Genomic DNA, 25,636 nt, shown 5'->3' with positions numbered 1-25,636 from the left:
AGACAAAGAGACTGGAGTGGCTGGATTTGGGGAAGACAAAGAAAAGGGCAGTAGGTTTCTGAAAAAGGGGCCTACAGGCCACACCTGACAGGACCAATATTTGGTTCTGCCAACTCCCTTAGGCTGCCAGCACTCACCGCAAAGCAGCCAATCACATCATTTTCTGCAAACTTGTCTCCGTAGTTTTCAAACCGGCTGTTGGTGGATTTTTTCCCAGTGCCTCCATACCCATAGGAGAAAGGCTCTTCGCCTGTTGGAAGAGACAGTCACAAGGCAGGTTAAACCTGTGATGGTCACAACAGCCTCGCTGTTAAAGAATTAAAAGAAAAAAGTCACACACGTTAAAAAAAGTCATTTCCTTTACTAGTTTTAAAAATCAGGTGCTTTTGCAGAAGCAGAGGGGTGCGGAAAATGCTGTCAAAATGAAGCCCTTTATGATGCAGAACCCCTGAGGGCTTGATGGGCAGTCTGGGACCAGGAATTGAACTGACCAGCTCTGTACAGAAAGTGAGAATTTGGAGAGAAGGGAGGAGGAAGGCTGTGTGTGGAGAAAGGCAAGCCCTCCCTATTACACCCAATATTTAATCAAGCCACTATTATAAATCATCGATTTTTAGTGCCAGCGGACTGTTTTGTGTAAACTAGTAAAGGGACTGGATTTTGTTTCCGGAGAGACCATGAGGACCTGGGAACGGTACCAGATTTCCCCAGGCTTTGGATGGAGGCTGAAGTGATTGACTGACATCCCAAGGGACCTGGCTGACACCTGGGTTACATAGAAGTCCTTGGCCAGGAACCCAAGGAACATCCTGCCAGCAAAGCAGGAGCCCACAGCATGGACCCCAGGCCTAGTTCTGCTACGAACTACCTGTGTGACCAGGAACATGTTGCTTGACCTTTCTGGGCTTTGTATTCCCACCTGTGTCAGCTGCCCACCACTGACATCTCAAAATCGTGACATAGATAAAATGAGATATGTGACTCTTAAAAGTAAAAAATCCTAGTACATATCAAAACGAAAACTGTATATTCCTTTTGACCTTGCAATTTTACTTTTAAAAATTAGTGTTAAAAAAAAAATTAGCCTTAAGTAAACAGATAATTACACACAAGGAAGGTGGCTCAAGTGTCTCATAGTAAAAAGTTGCCATCAACTTAAACGATCTTCAAAAAGGGACTTGTTCAATAAGTGATACAGCTATAAAATGGAAAATTATGCACTAGTTAAAAAGCTATACTCATTTTCAAAGAAGCCCTGGTGGCGCCGTGGTTAAGCATTTGGCTGCTAACCAAAAGGCTGGCAGTTCGAATCCATCAGCTGTTCTTTGGAAGCCCTATGGTGTGTTTCTACTCTGTCTTTTGGGGTGGCTATGAGTCGGAATTGACGTGACAGCAAAGGTTTTTTTTATTTACAAAAACATGCCCACAATATGTTAAATAGAAAAAAAAAAACAAAACACTTTACACGATAGTATGCACTGTGACCCAGTCTGGGTACATAAAAAACAAAACAATTTCCAGAAGACGTTAGAGGAAAATATTAACACTGGTTATCTTTGGGTTGCAGGTTTAGGAGAGATTTTCATCTTTCCCTTTCTGTATGGTCTGACTTTTTACAAAGAGTACACATTTTCATAATCAAAATGTTTATATAAGCAAGGCAGAAGCTTTCAACATTAGTCATCAAGATCAGTCACCCAGGGTCACAAAGTCACTGAAGCCTGGGGTCCTGAGATAATTAAAAATCTCTCAATGGGCAGCCCCCGCCTCCCTCCACCAAGGAAGGACCCTGGACGCCCCCCGAGGCTAGAGTCCTGGCTCCACTGGTCTCTGCGTCACGTTTACCCTGGGGCAGCCTCTGGACAGAGAAGCCCAGAGAGAACTTAACAGGGAGTGAGGGACTTACTTCGGCATGGTTTGAGGACAGGAGACACGTGATCTTTTTTAATACAGGAAACAGCTTTCTAAAGAGAACTCCGGACCCTCTCCTAAGGGATGTAGGATAAAAATCAATTCTTCCTAGGAGGTCAAGTAACTGTGGCCCTTCCAGGTGAACTGTGTGTGCCTGAAGACATGCAGTGCGCACACTGATCCTGCTGCCTGGTCCACTCCAGGCTGCCTCTGTTCCAGCACTGGGGAGGGAAGCTGAGGAGCCCGAGAATCCTGGGGGGCGGGGGGCGGCAACCGCTGTACTAGCTGGAAGGCTTAGCACAACTCCCCTTACCAAGCTGGGTGCTGCAGGAGTCCAGGGACCAGCCGATGCGGACAACATGGGGGTCAGGCTCGGTAGATGGAAGGTGCTTCACGGAGATCTCCTCATTGATCTGGGGACAGAAGACAAGAGGGCTCAGGGTTGAGACTGGTGGATGATGGGTTACATGAGGCAATACAGGAGGTAAGTGTACCAGGCATTAAAAATAGCAATGGCCCTTGCTGCTGGGGAAGAGTCCACAAGCATTTAAGTTGCCCTGAAGGGCCTGTTCAAGAAACCAGGGCCACCAAGACAGGAATTCTAAATACTTTTTTAGTTTTAAAACTCGGTGCAGAAGAAAGAGGGGCTCTCTTTATGGCTGGTGGAAGGGTGAATTGGTGCCATGTCTTTGAAGGGGAATCTAGCAGTCTCCATCGAGACTGGAAACTGCGAAGGCACACGGCCTGTAGCCCAGCAATTCTTCTAGTTTACCCCGCAAATATATTCTGAAGCCTACAAGCAGATACATGTAAAAACATTCAGGGTAATATTGCTTCCGCATAAAAAAATAATCAGGAACAACCATCGATGAGGCACTGGCTAAATCAAGGTATACTCATGCAACAGGATACGATGCAGCAGTTAAAATGAACGCCACAGAACAAATGTGCTGGTACAAAAAACTGCGCAAGGACAATGCTAAAAAAGTCTTCTGACTTAATCTCCAATTGCCTTATAACCACATCTACCTTGCACTGTTCGGCTGCCTTCAGCACGTTATCGTATTTTGTCGACTTTAAGATGCGTGTTTCCCACACCGTGCCAGTTTAAGTGGCGTTGTTTCTCTGTGATTGGCACATAAAATACTGTGCAGCTTAAAATCGATGTCTTAAGTGGATAAGATATGGTAACTTCTGTCTCAGTTTCCACCTTTGAAAAATGAGGATAACAGTACCTATTTCGTGATGGGATTACGAGGATTAATGAAAATAACCTTTAGAAAGAGCTTGGGACAGTATCTTGCCTGCAAAGTGCTCCACAAATATTAGCTATTGTAAATAAGTTTGCATAAAGGATACACAAAATATTAACATGTGTGTTACCTCCGGGCAGTAGGGTGGGGACCAGGTACATGAGAATAACTTCTACTTTTTTACCTTACCCTCTTCTGTGCTGCCTGGACTTCCGTCAAACACTAGCACCTCCTATTTTCATAAACATGACCTGACATGGCACTGTGGAGGGATGACGGCGGACAGCCTGAGCTGGCAGGACAGCCTTTCTTGGCCCTGCTCCCACTCTGGCCTCCCTTTAATTGGTGGTTCCTGAGTCCATGCTTTCTAGCTTTACTTCCAGACAACTCCTTTTCACAGCTCTACACCAAACACATCACCTCTAGACTGGTGCTAGCTGCATAATACCTGGGCCAAGCCCCACCAAGAAGATATCTGATGAAGTAATGTATGGTTGGCCTGCTTTTCCGACACAGTTAGCAACGGTACAGTTCTTCTGGGCTCACACACTTTTGTTTGCTTGGACACAAGTTTGTCCTCGATCAAATCTCTTTTGCAGCTGTGGCTCTGACTGAGTGGCTGGTGGCAAGGCTATTCCAATGCATGGAATCATGTTCTGCATCCATTCCCCTGGTGCTGCTCCCACTCACCTTCATCTCGAAGCACACACGGCCCCTTCTGACCCCATAGCTGGCACGGGCTCCTGACCACAGATACGCAAAACCCTCGATTGTGAGCGGGTAACCACTACTCCGGTCTCGGGCCACCTTAAAGTGGAGGTCGCAGTTATCTGTGGAAAAAAGACTCTAGGTTGGCTGATGTTTCAAAGATCCCAAGAGAGGAACAGGAAAAGAGAAGGTCCCCAAGAGTGCTGAGTAGGAGCACACAAGCCGACACATCACAGGGACAGGTTGACAAGGAATCTGCTGGGCCCCCTGACCAGCCCTCTTTTGAGCACACAGGTTCTGGAACAGTGCAAGCAGTCACCCCACAGAGAACAGGGGCTCTTCACTTCGCTGGGGTCCAAGAATGGGCTCCGGGGGAACCCTGGAAACTCTACACCAATGCCTTTTATGAGTGTGCGTACCCGTAGGGAGAGGGTCCACACTGTCACCAATCTCAGGGGATTTTTTTTTTTTAATAATTTTTGTTATGCTTTAAGTGAAAGTTTACAAATCAAGTCAGTCTCTCACACAAAAACCCATATACACCTTGCTACACACTCCCAATTACTCTCCCCCTAATAAGACAGCCCGCTCTCTCCCTCCACTCTCTCTTTTCGTGTCCATTTCGCCAGCTTCTAACCCCCTCCCCACTCTCATCTCCCCTCCAGGCAGGAGATGCCAACATAGTCTCAAGTGTCCACCTGATCCAAGAAGCTCACTCCTCACCAGCATCCCTCTCCAACCCATTGTCCAGTCCAATCCATGTCTGAAGAGTTGGCTTCGGGAATGGTTCCTGTCCTGGACCAACTGAAGGTCTGGGGGCCATGACTACTGGGGTCCTTCTAGTCTCAGTCAGACCATTAAGTGTGGTCTTATGACTCAGGGGATTTTAAAATACAAGAAGTTCATCACCACTGCCCTACAACCTGACCACCTCCCAGGGCTGCCGTCCTGCTGCTAGTGGCTGTGCGATCACTTGACCCTGAAGCATACCCACCCCCCTGCCATGACTGCCCAGGGCCACAGGTCCTGACTCCCTCTTGTGGGCCCATGACTCTTCTGCTGGGAACACCCTCTTCCCACCTTTCAAGGGGCTGGTCATGCCTCCAAGAAAGCCTTTCTTCACTACCCGGCCATTAGGCTCTCTCCTTTCTCTCCAGGTGGAGCGCCACGGTCTGTACACCTGACACTTGATCAGATGCTGCCTCGTGGACCACTGCCACACGACACTTCAAAAATGTTTGGTTTTACTCTGGGCAGATATTGTCTCTGAAATCTCGTGAGAGAAGGGACTATACACAAGATGTCTTTATCTCTTCCAAAGCAGAGCTCTATGTAAAGAAGCGGGTGAATGAATTTCTGCTAACCTTTTGCTCTGCTAAGCAGTGCAGTGTTCTCAGACCCAGCAGCGCCTCTGGATACATTTAGAAATTCAGTTTCACAGGCCCTATTGCTGAGATTCTGATTTAGGTCTGAGAGGAGCCAGGACCTTTATAATCACTCCCTCGAGTGTTTAGACAGAGTCAAAGTGAAAACCACATATTCAGTGGAAAGAAAACTAAACTGGAGGACAGGGGTGGGTGAGTTTAGTGACTCAGAGGACAAAGTGGCATTGGTTTCACCAGGAACGTGAGCAGCTGATGGAAACTGGGGAGCTGGAAGTCAAAGAGTTAAGTTTCCCGGCAGCACTCAGATTCCCTTCCTGATTAGATGACAACTCCCGCATGTGCGCAGGGCACTTCAGCGCTCTCCAAATTGTTCCCATATCCACTCTGAGTCTCACTGAAAACCCCTGATGTATCAGGGCAAGGTCACTCCTCCCTGAAGAGAGGCTCAGAGAAGGAGAACGACCTGCCCAGACTCTCACAGCTAGAGTTGGCAGTTGGTCTTCAGTCTCCAAACCAGGGCCCTTGGACCAGAACTACACTCTTCTACACCAGGACCAATACCAGCCCTGAATGGGACCAGGCAGGGAGTCTGGGGAGGGTCAAGGGACAATTCCCCAACACTGACAGGAAGGCGGATCAGAGGGGCACTTCCAGGACTCACATGTGTCAATGGCAACCAGGGTGTCGTCAAAGTCGTCTTCATCTTCTTCAGCTGGAGGCTGAGGAGAGCGGCCCCTGTGTCGGAAAGAGGGGTTAAGTCACATAGAAAAGAACTGGACGAGCGCAGTGGAAGAAAACTGAAGCAGAAACACTTCCTGGACTTTAATTTCTTCCCAGAGATTAGCAAAAGAACCCTGGAACCTCACGCACTTGCATTTTCACGAGAGCAACAACAGGGTGGACACAAAGACGAGAGGGCACACTCTGGTATGGAGGGGGCGTTAGACTCACTCAGGGAGCTCTTTCAGAGAAGACTCTTCTCTCAGAGACCTGGTCCACGCCCTCTGTGTGCTGAGACCTGCCTCCCCACAGAATTCTCACTGGTGGGAGGCTATGCTAGCCCAAAGGAGGCTGTGCTAGCCAAAAAGGTGCTGGGCCAGGAAGGGGATGTGTGGGAACCTGGACAAACTTGGAAGACTCTGCAGGTAAACCTCGGTAATTAAAATCTGTCCATACACCAGGTCTGAAGATTCTGCATCTGACAGGATTTAAAATGACCCATTTTTTCAGGCTCTTTCAAGACTGTCCTAAATTAGGAACTGAGGTTCATCTTCCTACCAAAACGTTAAAAATGGGGGCTGTGTTAAAACACTGCTAGTTTCTGAACTACAGAAGTAAAGAAGAGGGGTAAAGGGCAGGGTCTAATGCCCCAAGGGCAGAGACAGTCTGGGTGGCCCCAGTGTACCATGTATAGACTAGGTACCCCATGCCCATGGGGCTGCTGGTACTCCCCAACAGCAGGCTTCTCTCTGGTGGACTGTCCTTCTGCCCCACCAGTCCACACATGGCACAGAGCCTTGCAGGAAGAAGCTCATCCCATGAAAAATCCACCCCAGGGAGACTTTCCTGCCAGCCTCATATCAGCAAGCTCCTTCTTTGCTCTCTGTTGGCCAGTGGTTCGAGGCCCCTGCTCTGGGGGAGGCAGCAGGAAAATCCCACGTCAGGTTGGTCCCATGTCCTAGCTTTAGTCACAGCCTGTGAGGCACAAGTCCTGTCTTAAAGACAGTCACAAGCCAGTGAGAGGGTAACCCCCCCCCAGGTAGGGAATAAAATGTGTCAGATGGGCAGTCCAGACAAGCGGAGAAGTGTGATAATTCCTAGTTTCTGTGATAGGAAGGAAGAGTATCACACAGGAGCAGAAGAGGGGGAGGAGGGTAGGACGGTCTCTGGGGGAAGGAAGGTCCCTGAAGGAAGGAAGATGGGGGCTCTGCAGGAAAGGGAAAAGGGAAATGACCAGAGCACAGCCACTTCCCCTTGTGAGCTCCTGACACCCACCCACATCTTAACTACCCATCCCCCTAGGTTGTGGCTTACTCAGGACTGTCTGCCTCAGCCCCTACACCAGGAACAACGGAGGACAAAGCCCCACTGACCAAATCCTCTCTGCACCCCCAGCGCCCAAACCAGGGCTTGGCACCTGCTGAAAATACTGCGTGCTGCCTGAATGAAGGAGTGGATGAAGGAAGGAGGGAGTGTTTCTTTCATCTGAGGGACACTGAGCAGCCATTAAGGATAGGACACTGTGTGGGACTGCAGGGCAGTGGGGTGGGGAACTGAAAAGGCAGGCTGGCATCTTATATGGGAAGGTTAAGGTGTGTGGACTCTGCAGATACTGGGAAGGAGGTGAGGGGCCAAAGGTTGAGGAGAAGTGACTGTGACGGTTAGTGCAGGAAGGGCCAGAGGGACAGTGTCAGGGCAGGGGAACTCTAGCCCTCTCAGACTACACAGGTTCCTGGAAGTATAAGGCCACAAACAGACACCTAATGGAACAAGGGTGACTGTCGCCTCACACACGCACCTCCTATCCTCTCGGTGCTCAAAGTACCCCCGTCCCCGGTTTTCTTCGTAAGGCCTCTTGCGACTCTGGAATTGCTGTCTGTCTGGCTTGGGTTGAGATGCTTCGTGGGGGAAGAAGCTGGTGGGTACTTCTGGCTTCATCTCTGTCTTCATTTCTACTGTCATGACAAGTAGAGACGGTCAAAACACTTGCAAACTCCTCAGCTATCACGTCTCTGGTCCCCTTTACCTCAGGGGACGTTGACAGGGTCCTGCCTACAGTGTGAAGGGCTGAGCACAAACCTGGTTTTAACGCAAGCCTGCTGAGCGAGCCAAGAAAGCTGCACCAGAGAACAGGGCTAGGATGAAGGGGAGGCCAGGGATGGCCAGTCAGGTAATTCAGACCTGGCAGTCGGTGGGGTGACAGATGTCAGTCAGACGAGGGGAGATATCAGCACTAAATGAGGGCAAGCTCTTTAAAGGCCCACCAAAGGTGTGACAGCTGTCTTTGGCACTGCATGAAGACCCATGAAGGCTGGCAGTCACCTGTGCCTGCAATGAGTGGGAACGAACCCTAGAAGACTTCTAAGATCCTGTTAAACCGAGGAACCACGATCCTGTATTTTCCAATTTCTACTACCAAAAATTTCTCATCTCAGTTCTTGCAAAGCTTCTTCAGTGTAGCAAGGAGGGGGCAATGGTCAGTCCAAGAGAGAACTGAGATTTGTGGTCCTGCAGCTAACTCTACTAGCTTTAATCATCCTACCACAAAGCCCAGGATCACCCTGGAAGGGAGGGTCTGCATTTAAGCTATTCCACACGTGTGAGATCCTCGTCAAGTCATACCACAAACAGGAAGCTGGAATGGGATAGCATGCTGTGGACCCCTGGGAAAGTCCTGGTCTCAGGCCAACTCCAAGGATCAGCATCTAACCAAGAGCAAACTGTGCATTTCAACTTAGGCTTGTTTCTTCCACGGTGTCCACCTACGCCACCTACAATGCTCTGGATCACTCCCACCTACTCATCTCAGCACTCCATCAAAGACCATTTTGGATCACTCATGAGTTTTGGCATACAGACCAAATCTCTCCTGGTTCTCCAGGGCAGGGATGGTGCTCAACCATCTTGAAGACAGCCTCCATGGTCCCAGCTCAGGGCTGGGCGCTCAGGAAGCCCGTGACAAACGTCTGTTGATAATGGCACAAAAAACTCTCCTTGGGCAAAGTGATTCCACATGTCTCACAGAGTCTGACAGGCATCTGCAATTTAACTCATATTCATTAAAGTCCTGAGCCACCCATAAGAAATGTCCAGGGACTTTGCTCTGTGGATGAGCCAGAACGGAATTAAATCAAATCAAATAATTTGCTAAGAAAAGGCACTGGGGCCACAACGCACTCCTGGCTTCATCACTACTCAACAGTGGGGCCCTGCTTTCCAAACAGTGAAACACAAATGAAATGGGATGCTGCCTATTAACCAAGAGCACTGGCCCAGGAGCCAACAATCCAAGAGTCCTGGATTCTACCCCACTCTGCCATTGGATAAGTAACCTCCCTCCATCTGTAAAATGAGGAGAGCTGGATTACATCTATTTCCCAAACTGGAATCATGGGGACCATTGCTCTGCAAACCCAAAAAACCAAACCAGCTGCCGTCAAGTCAATTCCAACTCACAGCAACCCTACAGGACAGATTAGAACTGCCCCAACAGTGTTTTCAAGGAGTGGCTGATGGATCTGAACTGCCGACCTTTTGGTTAGCAGCTGTAGCCCTAAACCACTGTGCCACCAAAGTTCCACTGTTCTGCAAAGACATATTTAAATGTTTGGGAAACCCTGGGTTAAAACAACATGACACAAGATCTTTTTTTCAGTGTAGGCCTTCTCAGGGCCTTTAATGCTCTAATGAGCACCTGAATCTGTAAGCGGTGATACAGCATATGCTGCATTTTCCAGATTCACTTGTGGAGTGAACTGAGCTCCTTTATGTGGCCTTTTGCCTTGGTTTTTTGAAAAAACAGCTTAAGAAATTACCCCCCTAAGCCCTGAGGAGTTAACATTTGCCCCAGTTCTTTGAAGAAGCAACTTGGTGGGGAGGGGTGCGTTCCCAGGTTGTTTTCTACTCCAGAGAGGTTTTTTTTTTACTTTTATCAGGGTTGCTTGACATTTCCTGGGTAAGCTGTAAACAACTTGATGGTTTGGTACTTTTGTCTGGCCCTGGGCTGCGGTCTGCCCTGATTGGTCTGTTTTACACACCTTGCAGGGATTGGTCAGCTTACTATGCAAATTGAGCGACTTGTGGTCCACTGAGGAGACTGGTCAGTCCGTGGTTCTGCTGGGAGGGCTATGCCTTGAAACTGACAAGGAGTTTTCTTATATAAGCAGCCAACCCCACAGAAGTTCTTAAAGGAAAGAAAAGAAAGATGAAGAGAGAGAGATAGTGAAGAACCTCCAAAAAGAGCTATAATATGAGTCAAGGGTTATAACACTGAAGACAGTGAGATGCCTGGAAGGGGCTCTATGGTAGTCAGAGGTGACAGCAGGAAGCTGCTGCTGCTGGGAAAGCAGCTATGAGAGCTGAATAAGTTGCTATGTTGGCTGTGAGCTGGGCCAGTTAGCAGTGGGGAGGCTGATGGTGAGGAAGCTAAAGGCAGAGAGGCCTGCGTGGCTAAGAGGGGGCGTGCATGGCTGAGAAGAGGCTAGCATGGCAGAGAACACCCTGCCTGCTTGCACGGCCAAGAGGAGCTGGGAAAGCTGTCCTGCAGTGAAGCGGGGAGGGATGTGCTCTCCACTTCGGGGGGGCCTTCCAGACCCTACCTATGTGTTTCCTGATCCTGAGTTGTTCCTGTTACTTCCAAGCTGATCCTGATCCTAAGTTGCTGCCTGGCACTTCCTTAATAAACCACTTAACTGTGAGTATGTTCTATGTGTTCTGTGTGGCCGCTGCAACAAATTATTGAACCAGCAGAGAAGTAGAGAGTGCCGGTGGGGAAAGGGCAGCTGGTGTCAGAAACGGTGAAGAACCTGGAGAGTAGAGGTATGGCTGACCTCCACCTCACAGGAGCCAACTTCTTATCCTGATTCTCATCCCTCAGGAATCAAGGTGATTTCCTACTTGACTAGGAAACTCTTCTCTGTGGAGAGCCTGATAATATCTCCTGGAACAATATTCTTCAGGACACGGTATGGGAAACATTAGGCTAGATTTAGAAGGTCCTTTCTGCCTTCCACATTCTAAGATTCTAAATAAGACTCAGGTAACTCAGGTAGTGGCCTCCAGGCCCAAATCTCTCAATAGTATTGATATTAGCATCTGAAAACAGATACCAAGAAGACTCCTCTCCCCAACACCTGGGAGTGGGATGGAGTTCTTCCCTTCAAAAATAACTTGCCAGAGTAAAAAGCCTGGATGAATTAGCCAAGAGGACAACGTAAAGTCTGAGAAGACAGCTCTGTGTAGATGGCAATGGCCACATGTAGACTCTGTTTCTCTCAAAAAAGATGAGCCTCATGTGTGTTCCCACCTGGGCGATAGGCCTGCTGCTGCGGCTCCATTTCCAGTGGTCTTCTCTCGTAGCCTGACTCGTTCTCTTGCTTGATGACCTGGCTCTCGTAGAATTGGTTCTGCCTGGTAATATTGTCCATGACATCTTAAAACAAAAAATGGCCAGTTAGAAGGGTGCTCCCTGGAGGGCCCTGGGACCACAGTTGGCTTCTGTGATCCCATTTCCACTGGGGACTGTGAGTCTGCCAGAGGCCAATGTCTGACAACACCTTCACATGGAAATCTTATCTGGGCAACCAGTGGCTTGAATATGTCCTCTTGCCCCTCAAAAGGCTGCAGATGCTACCTGAGATGGGGTTTTACAGAACCCTGATACACAAAACTGACGGAAGCAGACTATTTCGGTTGAAGCAAGGAGATGGGAGGGTCAGAAGGGGGCTTAGCTTCCCCACTAAGTCCCTGCCGTGGGGTGGAGGTAATGCTATACACACCTGGAACCAGCCTAGGGGTTCTCTAAGATGGCAAAATGCTTAGGGAGTTACCTTCAGTACACAACCTTAAAAACTGGAGTACAAACCAGCTCTCTGCCAGCCCCACTCAATACTCCTCCTGTATAGCCAAGGCTCTTTAAAAATCTTTTGCACCCTGTGATAGCTGCTAATGATGAGGGGTAACCATTCTCAGTTGATGAAGGGGAACTGGGGGAGGAAGAAAAACAGTTGTTATAGTAGGGATCATGATCATAATGCCTTCAAACTCAGTGATGGGAAGTCCTAAAGTATTTGGAGTTAGATTGGAAGGATTTCAGCAGGGAGACTTGAGAGTCCAGGGTTGCTCAGCTGAAGGGTGGTAAGAACAATAATATTAACTATTCTTGGAGTGCATTAACTATACACCAGACTCCGAAGTAGGGCTGAGAACAAGCTGAGTTGGACCCTTGCCCCACACTGAAGCCTTCAGCTTAATAAGGAAAACACACCATACATTAAACAAATAATTACACACAGAAAATGAATTACGATTGTTATGAGCTACAAAAGAAAAATCCTAGGTATTATGACAGGGACCAAGAGAGCAGCAGACAGCATCGACGCAAAGGCTACACAGGTGACAGCTCAGTGATGAGGATGGAGAACTTGCCTGGGGCTGGGGTCACACAGGTGAAAGCCCAGGGGCGGGACTAAATCCAGAGTACCAAACCAGAAACTCCCTCAAGGAGGAAACCTTACAGGCAAACCCAGAGAGAACTTTAGAAGCCGAGGATGGGCAGCACCAGGCTGTGTACCCCAGGGGCAAGCTCTCTGCTAGGTGCCTTCAGGGCCCTGCTAGTGGCTGTGCCAGGAGCCGTGAGGCAAATCCACAGGGAAGGAGAGACTACCGTGCCACCCGCTAACTGACTAGATCCTTCCTCAGAGAACAAGTACATCTGGGCCCAAACCAGGTACAGCCCAAAGGGAGAAAAGTCACATGGTTTGCTACAGGTCTGTTTACCAGGGCTGAAGAAAGGGTTTGGGTGGAACGTGAACGGGGCTCAGAAGATTTTGCTGGTGGGGAGACAGGAAGAAATAGAATCTTCTGAAGTGGAACACAGGGGCCCTTTCAGACCATTCTGCCCCTTCCAGGCTGCAGGCAGAGTGCTCTTCTCCCCACAGAGCCTGTGTCTCTCTTCCTAAGCATCTCTCCTGTGTTCAGAGGCAGCCTTGCCAGGAGCAGAAGCTACGACTCTGGGATCCGTCTCCCCTCTAATAGCAAGCAAGCCCAGTACTAAGCCCTCCATTCATGGGACCTCATTAATGACAATCCTGATGGGGCACTATTATTACCCCATTTTACACAGGAAGAAACCAGGGCTCACAGATATGAGGTGGCTTGTCCAAGTCATGGGGCCATGTCTGCCTGGGTCTATGCTCTGAAGCACTGAACTCACCTTCCTCTCAGTGACACCTCTAGCCAGACATCCAGGTCTGGACTGCCTGTGGCCCCTTCTTCCTAGGCATTCCCTACACACGCACACCAGGCAACTCCTTTTTCCTCTGCAGGTCCACAACACCCTCTTCCCAGCACCCTGGGTCCTGGACAATCCTGAGCCGTCCTACCCCCAAACCTACACTGTTGCCCCATTACTCATGAACGAATACCCAGTGCCAACCTCAAATCTCATCTCTTCCATAATCAGTTTTTTCTCCCCTTACTCCTGTAGCCCCAAGCCCCAGGATGCCCTCTTCTCAAACAAAAACCACAAACCCTGGACACCAGAGTTCTTTCTACTTACTCGTTAAACTCTACAACCCCCTACATCCCAGTCCTGCTAGAAAGCTGCCCTTTTCTAACTCCAGATTCATTCCCTCCCGCAATAGGGTCTCCTCTCCTCAGACAACCCCAGCCCTGGGCACCAAGATCTGTCCTATCCCCTCTCCTTCCCAATCACCCACCTCCTGGCTGATGCTCAGTTACTCCCCCCTTCTCCCTCCCTGGCACACAAATAACTGCCTCTGTGGACCAAGTGCCCTCTCTTGGAGATAAGTGCTCAGCCCCAGAAACACTCCCCCATTACACCCTGGGGCCCTCCCCCCATACCCCCAGTCAAGTCAACAGGTTTTCCTTCTCTTTTCACATTCTACATTCTTCTCTATTCAGACATATCTGCTAGGCTGGCTACACATTCGTTCCGTGCTAAATAAGAGTCTTGTTCTCCAGATACTCCACTGACTTCAAACTCCACCCCCGGGTACTCCTGCTCCCCTAAACACTTCACACTATTAACCGCAGGCTACTCAGCAGTAGCCACTGAGTTCTCTTATCCTTAGAGCCTTCCCACCTCTAGATCCCCAGGTCCTCTGCCCAGTGGAGCATCCTCCTTTCCCCATTGGCCAGTAAACAAGGTCCCCTATGCTTCCTCCGAGGGAGGACAACCTGAGGGTCCCAGATCTCCCAGCACCAAATGCCCAGGTTACCCTGCCTCAAGGTTGGCCTTCAAACCCTGGATTCTAGAATCCCCAAGACCATCCTCAGACAGATGCTGATCTCCCATATCCCCTAAACGTTCTCCAGCCAAACACCAGAGTCCCCAGTCCATCAGACCCCTCCCCAACCACAGACACCAAGAACTCCATCTCTCCAACCCACCCCAGCCTCAAAGAGAATTCCCAGTATCCCACCCAGTCGCAAACTCCAGGAGCCTCCATCCTCAAACTTCCAGGCCCGGATAACTGATTATTTCTTCCCCAATCCTGGAAACAAGGCTCCCGATCCCCAGCCCCTTGCGCTGCGCTAGTACAGCCCCCTGTGATCAGCATTTCCACGACCCTCCTCAGCCCCCCACGCAGAATATCTCTTATTCTTCGGACTCTTTCCGACTCCAGAAACCACGGTTTCCGGTATCCATGACCTGCGCTGGGGAATTCACTACACCCCCGACCCTCCTAATCTCCGAAACAGAGAGTCCCCCACTTCCACTATCTCCCCTACGGCGAATGCCAAGATCTACTCTCCAGTCACCCCGAGGCCCTTGTCCCTAGATATTTTTCAGCGACAGGTCGCGGGATTCCTCCCCATCCTTAGACCATCTCCCCAGACTCAGGCGCGGGACTCCCGCTCCCCACAGCCCTTCCTTGGCCCGGACTCCGGGCTCCCCGGCCCCCGCCCCGCGCACTCTCACAATGTCCGTCCGGCCCCGAGTAGCCGCCGGGCTCCGGGTGCGGCTGCAGCCCGGGCGGCGGTGGCTGTGCGGTCCCCTCCAGCTCGGAGCCCCCCTCGGTCTCGACCTCCTCGTTGTTGTGCCCAGGTCGCCCCGGTTCGTCGTCGGGCTCCTCGGCCTCCAACGCCGCCTGCAGCCGCTCAGCTAGGTCGGCCTTAAGGCCGCGAGTGTCCAGGCCGCGGCGCTGCAGCTCCTCGCGAAGTTCGTTCACCTTCAGACGGCGCACATCCATGGCCCGGGCCCCCGGGGCGGCCCCCGAGCCCGGACCGGCCTCCCAGGGCTCTGTCCCCCTTAAACCTTTCCTGTCAGGAGGCGAAGGGGGAAAGGGGGGGGGCCCACTCCAATGGCGGCGGCGGCTCAAAATGGCCGCCGCCTCCTCCTCACCCGTGGCCCCGGTGCGATGCAACACAGGTCCTGATTGGCCACCACGTGGGGGCGATGGGCGCGGGCCTGGATAATTAGCCAATCAGAGGGTGGCTTTCAAAAGAACGGCAATAAAAGGACCAGGATCTGCCGGGGAGGAAGCGTTGGTCTACGTCGATGCCGCGACTGAAGCGGAGGGCGGGAAAAAGCGGGAGGCGGAGCACGCGCTGATTGGGCAGCGCCCGCGCGCCAGCTCCCGTAGGGTCAAATGAGGGAAAGGGAGTAAGGACTTGGCCCAATCAGAGATGAGATCTCAGAATGAGCGCCCCACAGACTTTCCTGTGCAGTCCCTTCAATTAAACTAATGTCTCCGTAACATACATTTTTATTGGTCTAAATCTCCCGCCCCTTGAAGAGACCAAGCGGGTAAAACCACTAGAACCAATCAAACGGAGGGTTGGCAGATACCCCTTTTTCCTCCGTTGCCTTTAAGAAACCGGAACGAGATTAAGTAACGCAGGGCCCGCCCCTTGCCGTTAGGGCGGTTTCAAAACAATTTATCCACCAATCGCAGTTACTCTTTTATCTTACTAAAGCTCGTACAATCGGATCGCTTTAGGAACAGCTAATCGGATTGGCCGCTCTTCAGAGGCTGGCTTCGAGAGTCCGGCCGTGGAGAAAGGTATACGCAAAAGAGATGAAGTAGATAAATTATTCTTAATCTGGTATAAACTCAGTCGCCTTTATGAAAAACAACATTTTGACTTCAGAGAGTCCTGAAGGTTGGAAAGGAGAGGCGAGATGAATGGGTGAAAAGTCGTAAAGGCCCCTCCCCTTTGACAGTACATCTCACAGGGTGCCTTTTTCCTCGACGGCTTCGCGGCCGCCTTCTCCGTGGCTGGCACCTCAGTGGAATGGGCGCTCTGCACCCGACCATGGAGCCTTCCCCTCCGCAGAGACCTCCAGAAGTTCTTGGCTGTTTTACCCCAAATCCTCTAAACTCCCGTTCAGTTAATCTGGCTGTTTGGCGACTAGAACTGACAAGCTAAAACACAAATCCGTAATTAAGCCGCACATTGATAAACAAACGCTACGAAGTTTCACAATGTCTACTCCGCTGCACCACCTGTCGCCTCTAACTCAGACACAAAACGTCAGTAAAATACACAATCGAGATACACAATGCAACCGCCCAGTGCCCACTGAGGCACACCTTAATTCCACAAAAGCTGCACACAGCCTCAACTTTGACAAAGGCGTCAAACACAAGTGAGTTACATCAGATGCATCAATCCAGGGCATAATACACCAAACTGCAGTGTCGATGTGCCCTGTAATGTCTGCACAGACCAACAAAAAACCCAAAACGGGCGGCATCAAATGACAAAGACACACAAAACATTACAAACTTCCAGCAACCTAGACACACGGCGCCCACTCAGAAGCGGGGCAGACACTCACGTGGGTCCGGAGGTTCCAGTCCAGACACCCCGCCCCTCGCCCACGTCCGACTTCCTCTCTCCTCCCAGCTTTCCACAATGATTTGTTCTAAAAGTTTATGGCCCGGATTGAACTGTTCCCAGTTCTCAGGATCCGCCACTGGGGGGCGTCCGGGCGCTGCCAATAGGTCCGTCAGCCGCAGGACACACCCAGGAACGTGTGCCCGCAAGTGTGTTGCAAGACACAGTGGGCTTGTCTTGGCGGGAGTCTCTTTTTGGGCTCCTGGTTATCGGAATTGCCCTGTGCCTTTTCTATATGAGTTTGAACGTTTGGGTCTGTGAAGACCAGTTGCACCCTATGTATCTCTGAGTATTTGTGCTACTTGTCAGCCTTCGTGTCTGTTAACTCTGTGTGTATCTGTGTTACTCTTAAGTTTTTCCCTATTCCTGGTGAGTATCTGCCTGTGCGTGATTGTAAATATGTTTGGACCTGTGTTAACTTTGTGCGTCTGTTATTTTATGTGCCTCTGAATTTCAGTGTCTGTATTTGTGACCAGCTGTGCCTGAGTATGTCCATTAATTCATTTGTTTTGGTACATTGGATCAGAGCCCTGGTGGGGCAGTGGTTAAGAACTTGGCCGCTAACCATAAAGGCCGGCAGTTGGAATTGACCACCCACTCCTTGAAAACCCTACAGGGCAGTTCTACTCTGTCCTGTAGGGTCGCTATGAATTGGAATCGACTGGATAGCAATGGATTTGGTTACAATGGGGGTCTCTGTGTGACCCTGTATCGATATGCCTGTACCTCGCTGGGGATTTCAGAGATTCTGTGTTTGTCTTTTTGTCTATATGTACGTTCATATCTACCCTCTTAGTGACTCTGAGACCCCACCAGACCCTTCTTTTTATTGATGGGGAAATTGAGTTGTCCTGACAGGGAAAGGGGCCACATCACAGCTGAATGGAGACAAGAGGAGACAGAGGCGTGGTTACAAAGATTTATGTGACCTGAGCCCCAGAGGCACCAGAGTCCACACTCTATCCAGAGGGGATGAGGGACTGGCTCAGGGGGGCAGCATGGCCCAAAAGGGGAGAGATTGTCCCCTGGGGGAAAGGAGGTATCCCTAATGCATTGCACAGGCTTGAGGGGGGCACACCCCCACATGTAGGGAGGAGGAAGCAAAGGTGGTTCAGGAGGGAACAGGCACACAGAAGAACACTAAGATTAGAACCTTGGAACTGTACTAATAGTCTAGACCTGTGGACCTTTATAGGATCTTAGAAATTTAGAACATTCGTGTCTTAGAACTACCGTGCCTAGAATCTTAAAATTCTAGAAATATGGCTTCTTGAATGCTTAAGAACTAAAATCCTAGAAAGACAGAATGTAGCATAGAACCTAGAGGTATCCAACATTAAAAATGATTAGAACTTTGGATTCTAGAATCTTAGAAACTTACAACTGTGAGATTCTTAGAACTTTAGATGCTTAGAATCCATAATTCTGGAACAGTAGAATCTAGAGTACCTTGGAATAGAACAGACCAACATTAGAATCTTTTGAGTTTAATAATCTAGAATCTTGAAGCATATGATCTAGAACCTTAGACACAGAGAATCTAGGTTCTTAGAACATCACATCTTCAAATATTAGATCTTAGAACCTCCATGTTTAGACTCTTCAAACTTCTGAATTGCAGATTTTAGAATCTTAGACCCTTAGGCTCCAGAATCTCTTAACAAGACAATCCAGGATCATAAAGCCTTACAACCTAGAATGGACCACCATTAGACTATTAGAAATGGACAGTAGAAAATCTTGAAGACTTATGGTCTAGAGTCTTACAGCCAGAGGATCTAGACTCTAAGAGTATTAGAACATCAAGTCTTAGAATATTAGACCTTAGAACCTTCATGTCTAGAATTATAGAATCTAGAATCTTATACTCTAAGAACTCAGAATCCTAGAAAAATAAAATCTAAACCACAGCCTTAGATCTTAGAACTTGAGTCTCAGCTCTTTAGAACCTAAAATCTTGGTGTCTTATCAAGAATCTTAGAACAAGAAAATCTATAGCCATAGAATCTCAGAGCCTTAGAACATTAGGCCTTCCGATCTCCATGTCTAGAACCTCAGAACTTTAGAATTGGAGACTGGAATTTCAGGTCTTTAGAACCAAAGACTCGTAGCATCTTTGAAATCTAGAACCTTTGAATCTAGACTCTTTGGACCTTAGAATCCAGAATCTTGGAATGTTAGACCTGGGAGGACCCTTAAGGGCTGCAGCCCAATGACTTCCTTTTACAAATGGGAATGCCAAAACCCAGAGGAGAAGAATGTGTCTGGGATGGAGGTGAAGTGGGCCGGAGAAGAGGGTGCAGTCAGAGGAAAGGCCTGGGGTGGGAAAGAGTCGGGGGAGGGGGTCCCCCAGTGGCAGTGCCTAGCTTGGGTCCTGAGAGGGAGTCTCGGGTGGAAGGTTGTCTCAGGCTCCATCCTCCTGCCCTGGGAGTGCTGGGGAGCCCCTGTCGGCAGGCAGGGTGGGACCGGGGGCTGTGGAAGGGCAGAGGACATAGCGTCCAGCTGGATGGACCTCGACTGCAGTGAGACAGCTGCAGGAATCCTTAGGATCAGGCTGGGTTGGGGGGTCAGCTCCTCCAGCAGCTCCAAGGAGTTCAGGATGACCCCCACCCTCATCCATGTTGACGTAGAGGATTTCATCTGGCTCCTGAGCAGGGGGCAGGGCCTTCAGCGTGTTCTCCAGGTCCTCCCGCAGTTCTGCAAAACTCGGCCGGTCCCGGGGGTTTAACTCCCAGCAACGGGACATCAGGGCATACCTAGGGGAACAAAGTGAGGGGTGGGAGGCTGAGCAGAGGCTTGGAAGGAGAGCATTTGAGGAGTTTGGGGGGCATCTTAGGACACTCAGGAGACTGGGAGGCATTTTGGGGGGTAGAGAGAACCTCAGCAGTTTGAGGGCAGCTATGGGCATTTGAGAATCCTCAAGAGTTTCTGAGGGGGTCCTGGGAGACTGAGGGGCTAGGAGGGTCTTGGGAAACTTCTCTGGGTATGGGGTGGTGTTCTACTGGGGGTTTGCTAGAGAGCTTCCCAGTGTGGTTCCCCAGAAGAGACTGGCATCAAAGCCTGGGTCTGTCACCTGCAATCTTTGTTGGTTCAAAATATGTCTGCAAATTTTTGACACCCCATCCCTTTAAAAGATGGAGCCTAATTCCCCTCCCCTCATCTGTGGGTAGGACTTAATGACATACCTCTAACCAATAGAATAAGGCAGAAGTGGCGGTGTGTGTGAATTCTGAAACTAGGTCATAAAAAGCACCGCGGCTATACTACTCTGTCCTATAGGGTTGCTATGGGTTGGGATTGACTTGATGGCAAAGGGTTTCATTTTGGTCTACCTACCTAGGTGACGCCAAGCTGCTAACTGAAAGGTTGGTGGTTCAAGTCCACCCAGAGGTGCCTCAGAAGAAAGGCCTGGTGATCTCCTTCTGAAAAATCACCCACTGAAAACCCTACGGAGTACAGGTCTACTCTGATACATAAGGGGTCGCCATGGATTAGAATCGACTCATCAGCAACTGGTTGCTGGGTTTTCCCTACCTCATATGGCTATGGGGAGGACCACAAGAAGTTAACACACATAAAGCACCTAAAACAGTGCCTTCTGGTAAGTGCTGTTATTCTCGATCCCCTCGGCTTTTGGAGTACCCAAGAGGGACCTGGGGACGCTGAAACACGCGTGATTCTCCTGCCCCAAGCAATGTCCCCTCTTTAACCCACAGTGCTGGGTAAATGTTATGCTCTCCTCCACGTGCCATAATATGTCAAAAGTTGACGAGCATTGCTCTAAAGGATCCTGAGAATATCTCAGAGGAGGCCTGAGATATCTGGAGAGGGTCAGTAGAGTGAACTGAAGGGTTTCCAAAGGGCCCTGGGTGTTTAGGAGCAGGAGCAGTGGTTAAGAGCTTGGCTGCTAACCAAAAGGTTGGCAGTTCGAATCCACCAGCTGCTTCTTGGAAACCCTATGGGGCAGTTCTACCCTGTCCTATAGGGTCGCTATGAGTCTGAATCAACTCGATGGCTGCGTGTTTTTTTTTTTTTTTGTAATGGGGGAGGCGTGGGATGCTCAGGGGTCTGGGATGAATCGGAAGTCTCTGCCAGTAGGAGTATCAGAGGCAGGGCTGCCACGTGAGGCTGTGCAGTTATGCCCAACGATACCTGGCTGAGGTGGCCAATCCTGCCTCCCACACAAGCAGGCGAAGGAGGGGGCACCTTTTATTAACTCGCACCCCATTGGCTAGCAGCACTGGTGAGGGGGAAGGTGGGTTACTCAAGTCTGAAGGATTTGTGCAGGTTTTAGAGGGTCCTAGTTAGGGCCATGTTGGGTTCTCAGGAGTTTGGAGCGAATTTTGGGATTGCCGGGGAGCCAGAAAAGTCCTCACAGTCCATCCAGACAGTCCACAGGCTGCTTCAGGCGGTTTCCCTGGCGCAGGTAGTCGTAAATCTCGCTGTTCTCCACGCCTGGGTATGGGGTTTGACCCCGCGTGGCAATCTCCCACATCGTCACCCCAAAGGACCACTGTGGGTACAGAGTGGAGGGGATTAGGGGGCCCCTCCTGCACAAAGACACCCCCAACATGCAGGTTCAGAGGTGCATCCACATTTATGTGGGCATGTGTACACAACCATCACAGTTATTCCTCAGAACACTTGGGTACAGGTACACACATGTACAGGTAATTTATGTGCACACATAGGTGTGCTCACATGTGCACACACGGGCACACCTTACAGACACATGGTGTCATGTGGTACCCTCCACACCCTGGCTGTACACTCTGTAAGAGTGCAGACCCACAGCAGGACACACCTGTTCACCCCTGCATCTCCTAGTCTCACTTGTCCACACCCACGTCCCACGCACATGGGCCCGCTCACAGATGCCCACCACGCCCCCAGACATGGGTAGCCCACGTGGGCAGTCCATCGCGCAGGAGAGTCCATCCCTGCGTGTGAGCCCCCGTACCCAGGGCTGCGCGGGCACCCAGGGCTGCGCGGGCACCCAGGGCTGCGCGGGCACCCACGGCTGCGCGGGCACGCACGGCTGCGCGGGCACGCACGGCTGCGCGGGCACGCACGGCTGCGCGGGCACGCACGGCTGCGCAGGCGCGGTGAGAGACGAGCAGGCCAGGTCCCCGCCCACTCCCCGCGGAGGCACACGCACCACGTCGCTCTTGCTGGTGTAGACTCTGTCGGCCAGGCTCTCAATGGCGATCCATTTGACTGGCATCTTGGCGATGCGTCCCTGGCGGTAGTAGTCGCCGTTGTAGATCTTCTTGGAGAGCCCAAAGTCCGCCACACACACGGACATGTTCTCGTTCAGCCTGCCCGGAAAGGGAGTGGAGGGAGGAGCAGGGTTACGGTAGCGGCCACCGCCACCAGGAAGCCCGCCTTCGCTCTCAGACCCTCCTCCACCGCCAGCCCTGGTTGTCCTGCTTGCGGGTAGGGGTCTACCTTCCCAACCCTCGCCCCACTCCAGGGTGAGAGAAGGAAACTGCTTTACTTCGTGCCCTTTCCATAAAATGAGGGTGGGACAAGGGCTCCTAGGGTTCTTCCCAGCTTGGGCTCTTTTGCCAGATTCTAAGGTTTGATTCCTAGGCTCCTTGGGGTTGGTTCTCTGGTTTTTAAAAAGTCATTTCCCTGAAATACAAGATACTTGGAGCCCTGGTCCTGAAGTGGTTAAGAGCTGCTAACCAAAAGGTGGGCAGTTCGAATCCACCAGCCACTCCTTGGGAACCCTCTGGGGCAGTTCTACTCTGTCCTATAGGGTCACTATCAGACGGAATTGACTAGAATGGCACACAACAACAACAATGTATGATACATACACAAACCTGCACAAATCATTAGTGTACAGCTCCCCAGAGCACAGCTCCCCAAGCACACCCATCGGTGTAACCAGCACCCAGGTTAGGAAACCAGAACATTGTAGGACATCTATGCAGGGGAACACCACACAGCAAAGAAAAAGAACAAATTACCGAGACCCACAACAACATGGACTAATCTCAAAAACACCATGCTGAGCGACAACTAGACCTCAACTACCACAGCCTCCACCAGACTGAGTCCAGTACTCTGGCTACCACCACCAACTGCTCTGACAGGGATCACAATAGAGGATTCCAGACAGAGCTGGAGAAAAACATAGAACAAAAGTCTAACTCACAGAAAAAAGACCAGACTTATTGGTCTGACAGAGGCTGAAGAAACTCTGAGAATATGGCCCCCGGGCACCCTTTTAACTCAGTACTGAAGTCACTCCTGAGGTTCACCCTTCAGCCAAACATTAGACAGGCCCATAGACCAACATGAAACTAAATAGGCACACCAGCCCAGGGGCAAGGACGAGAAGGCAGGAGGGGACAGGAAGGTAAGCGGGAGCCCAAGGTCAAGAAGGGGAAAGTGTTCACATATCATGGGGTTGGCAACCAATGTCACAGAACAATATGTGTATTCATTGTTAAATGAGAAATTAATTTGCTCTGTAAACCTTCATCTAAAGCACAATGGATCATGATGGTGTGATCCACTGTGCATGAAAATAAAGAACTGAGGTTAATGGAAAAAACAACAACAACAAAAAAAAAACCCCACCATGCTGAGGGAAAGAAGCCAGACACAAAAGAGTACAAGCTGAATGACTGCGTTTATATGATATCCGAGGGGGTAGTTCAGTGCCAGGATTCTTGCCTTCCATACGGGAGACCTGAGTTTGGTTCTTGGCCAATGCACCTCTTGCGCAGCCATCACCTGCCTGCCAGTGGAGGTCTGTGGGTTGCTATGATGATGAACAGGTTCCAGCGGAGCTTCCACACTAAGACGGACTAGGAAGGATGGCCGGCGACCCTGCTGGTACTTGAAAATACCGGTGGCATAGCTTTCAGCATCACACCAACATGCAAGCCACCACAGTACTACAGACAGACAAGTTGTGGTTGTGTACTTTGGTGTATATTAAATATACCTCATTTTTTTTTTTAAGTATCAAAAAGAAAGAAATACATTACCAGAAGCCTTCTAAGGCTCCCTTCCGTAACCACCCTCTAAGAACTACCACCGTCTTCACTTCTAACGGCTTGGGTTACCTTGGCTTGTTTTTGTGCCTTATAGAAATAGGAGGTGCCCTGATATTTGAATCTGACTTGCAGGGCGTCTGTTTTTCTGAGAATTGATGACCCCTAGCTGGGGTAACAGGCTAAGGCAAGGATCAATCAGAATAGAGGTGGAGGCCTTTGATATGCCAGGAGTCATCCTTTAACTGGAGTCCCTGGGTGACGCCGCAGTTAACATACTCAGCTGCTAACCAAAAGGTTGGAGGTTTGGGTCCACCCAGAGGCACCTGAGAAGAAAGGCCTGGCAATCTACTTCCGAAAATCAGCCATTGAAAACCCTATGGAGCACAGCTCTACTCTGACATACCTGGGGTTACCTTGAGTTGGAATTTGACTCCACAGCAACAGGTTCTGGTAACCGCCAGGGAGGCCCCAAGGTTCCAGGGGAAATGCCTAGGCATCTAGAGTGGTGGCAATGGAGCAGGTGAGAGGCTTGGGGTACTGGCCGTGCCAACTGGTCAGGAAGTATTTCAACGTTTTAACAATTTAACGAAAGCTCTACAGATACATAAGGGTTGATTGTCTACATGGGTCCTCAGTATCACTGTCAGATTGGCGGCTTGGCAGGGATCAGCCCGAGTTACAGAAATAAAGGAATTTCCATTTTGAATGAGTCTGTTCAAGCTTTTAGACCTGCTTCTCAGCTTACCAGAATACAGGGGACAGAGGAACAAGGCAAATGGCATCACAACGAAACGGACACATCTTGAATATGGGATACCCAGAACCAAACCATTGCTGCTGAGTCAATTCCAACTCATAGCGACCCTCTAGGACAGAGTGGAACTGCCCCATAGGGTTTCCAAGGCTGTAATCTTTATGGAAGCAGACTGCCACATCTTTGTCCTGGGGAATGACTGGTGGGTTCGAACCGCCGACCTTTTGGTTAGCAACCGAGTACTTTAACCACTGTGCCACCGAGGCTCCTGAATACAGGATACTCTGCAAGAAAACTGGCCTGGCGTCTTCAAAAGAATATGCCATCAATATACAAAAAGAAGGTGGTGGAGCCTATCCTAGATTAAAAGAGAGTAAAGAGACCTAGGAGCCCTGGTGGTACAGTGGTTACGAGCTTGCCCACTTAACCAAAAGGTCAGCAGTTCAAATCTACTAGCCGCTCCTTGGAAATCCTATGGGGCAGTTCTACCCTGTCCTACAGGGTTGGAACCAACTGGACGGCAATGGGTTTGGGCTTTTGGTTTAAAGAGGCCTACCAACCAAATGCTAAGTGGGAACCTTGATTAGATCCCAATTCAGGGGAAAAATTAGCTATAAAAGATGTTTTGGGGATATACGCGACCACATGGATGAATCTTGAAGACAAAAGGACAGTGTTGTATGATCCTGCTTACGTGAAATACCCAGAATAGGCAAATGCATAGAAACTGAAGTTCACTAGCAGTGACCTGGGGTGAGTGGGAGGGTTTTGCTTAAGAGGCACAGAGTTTTCAGGGGTGATGAAAAGGTTTGGAAACAGAAAGTGGGGATCCTTGCGCAACATGGTGAACATAGCTAATATTATGTAACTGTTGAACTCTTGTTACATGTATTTCATCACAATAAAAATGCAAAAAATAAAAAAAGATTAAAGAAACATTAGAGAATAAGAAAGCCTCACAGAGGGGAAATGAGGAGCCCTGGCTGTGCAGTGGCTAAAGTGCTTGGCTACCAACTGAAAGGTCGG

General features: G+C 50.0%; 2 protein-coding genes across 7 annotated transcripts in view; both read right to left on the bottom strand.

Moving 5' to 3' along the window:
* The window catches only part of HNRNPUL1 (heterogeneous nuclear ribonucleoprotein U like 1), a 36,485-nt gene extending 19,598 nt beyond the window's left edge, over positions 1 to 16,887 (bottom strand). Inside the window, exons 1-7 of one of the 4 annotated variants that reach the window (XM_064293694.1) lie at positions 16,785 to 16,887; positions 11,283 to 11,408; positions 7,776 to 7,932; positions 5,919 to 5,992; positions 3,855 to 3,994; positions 2,225 to 2,324; positions 138 to 250 (exon numbers count right to left, since the gene is read on the bottom strand). In XM_064293694.1, the coding sequence (XP_064149764.1) occupies positions 138 to 250; positions 2,225 to 2,324; positions 3,855 to 3,994; positions 5,919 to 5,992; positions 7,776 to 7,932; positions 11,283 to 11,403 (705 nt within the window). In that variant the 5' untranslated portion in view covers positions 11,404 to 11,408; positions 16,785 to 16,887. Of the gene's footprint in view, positions 1 to 137; positions 251 to 2,224; positions 2,325 to 3,854; positions 3,995 to 5,918; positions 5,993 to 7,775; positions 7,933 to 11,282; positions 11,409 to 14,921; positions 15,348 to 16,784 lie in introns of those variants that run through there. The other 3 variants (XM_064293691.1, XM_064293692.1, XM_064293693.1) reach the window with 3 other exon arrangements.
* An 861-nt stretch (positions 16,888 to 17,748) lies between these two features.
* The window catches only part of AXL (AXL receptor tyrosine kinase), a 33,251-nt gene continuing 25,363 nt past the window's right edge, over positions 17,749 to 25,636 (bottom strand). For all 3 annotated transcript variants that reach the window (XM_064293688.1, XM_064293689.1, XM_064293690.1), the window contains 3 exons: positions 22,002 to 22,161; positions 21,220 to 21,356; positions 17,749 to 19,599 (listed from right to left, as the gene is read on the bottom strand). In XM_064293688.1, coding sequence (XP_064149758.1) covers positions 19,248 to 19,599; positions 21,220 to 21,356; positions 22,002 to 22,161 — 649 coding nt within the window. In that variant the 3' untranslated portion in view covers positions 17,749 to 19,247. The remainder of the gene's footprint in view (positions 19,600 to 21,219; positions 21,357 to 22,001; positions 22,162 to 25,636) is intronic.

Source organism: Loxodonta africana, chromosome 11 (genome assembly GCF_030014295.1).
Source record: "Loxodonta africana isolate mLoxAfr1 chromosome 11, mLoxAfr1.hap2, whole genome shotgun sequence".
In the NCBI taxonomy this organism is placed as follows: domain Eukaryota; kingdom Metazoa; phylum Chordata; class Mammalia; order Proboscidea; family Elephantidae; genus Loxodonta; species Loxodonta africana.
Note: the sequence above shows the minus strand (reverse complement) of the source record. Positions and strands in the feature narration are given on the sequence as shown.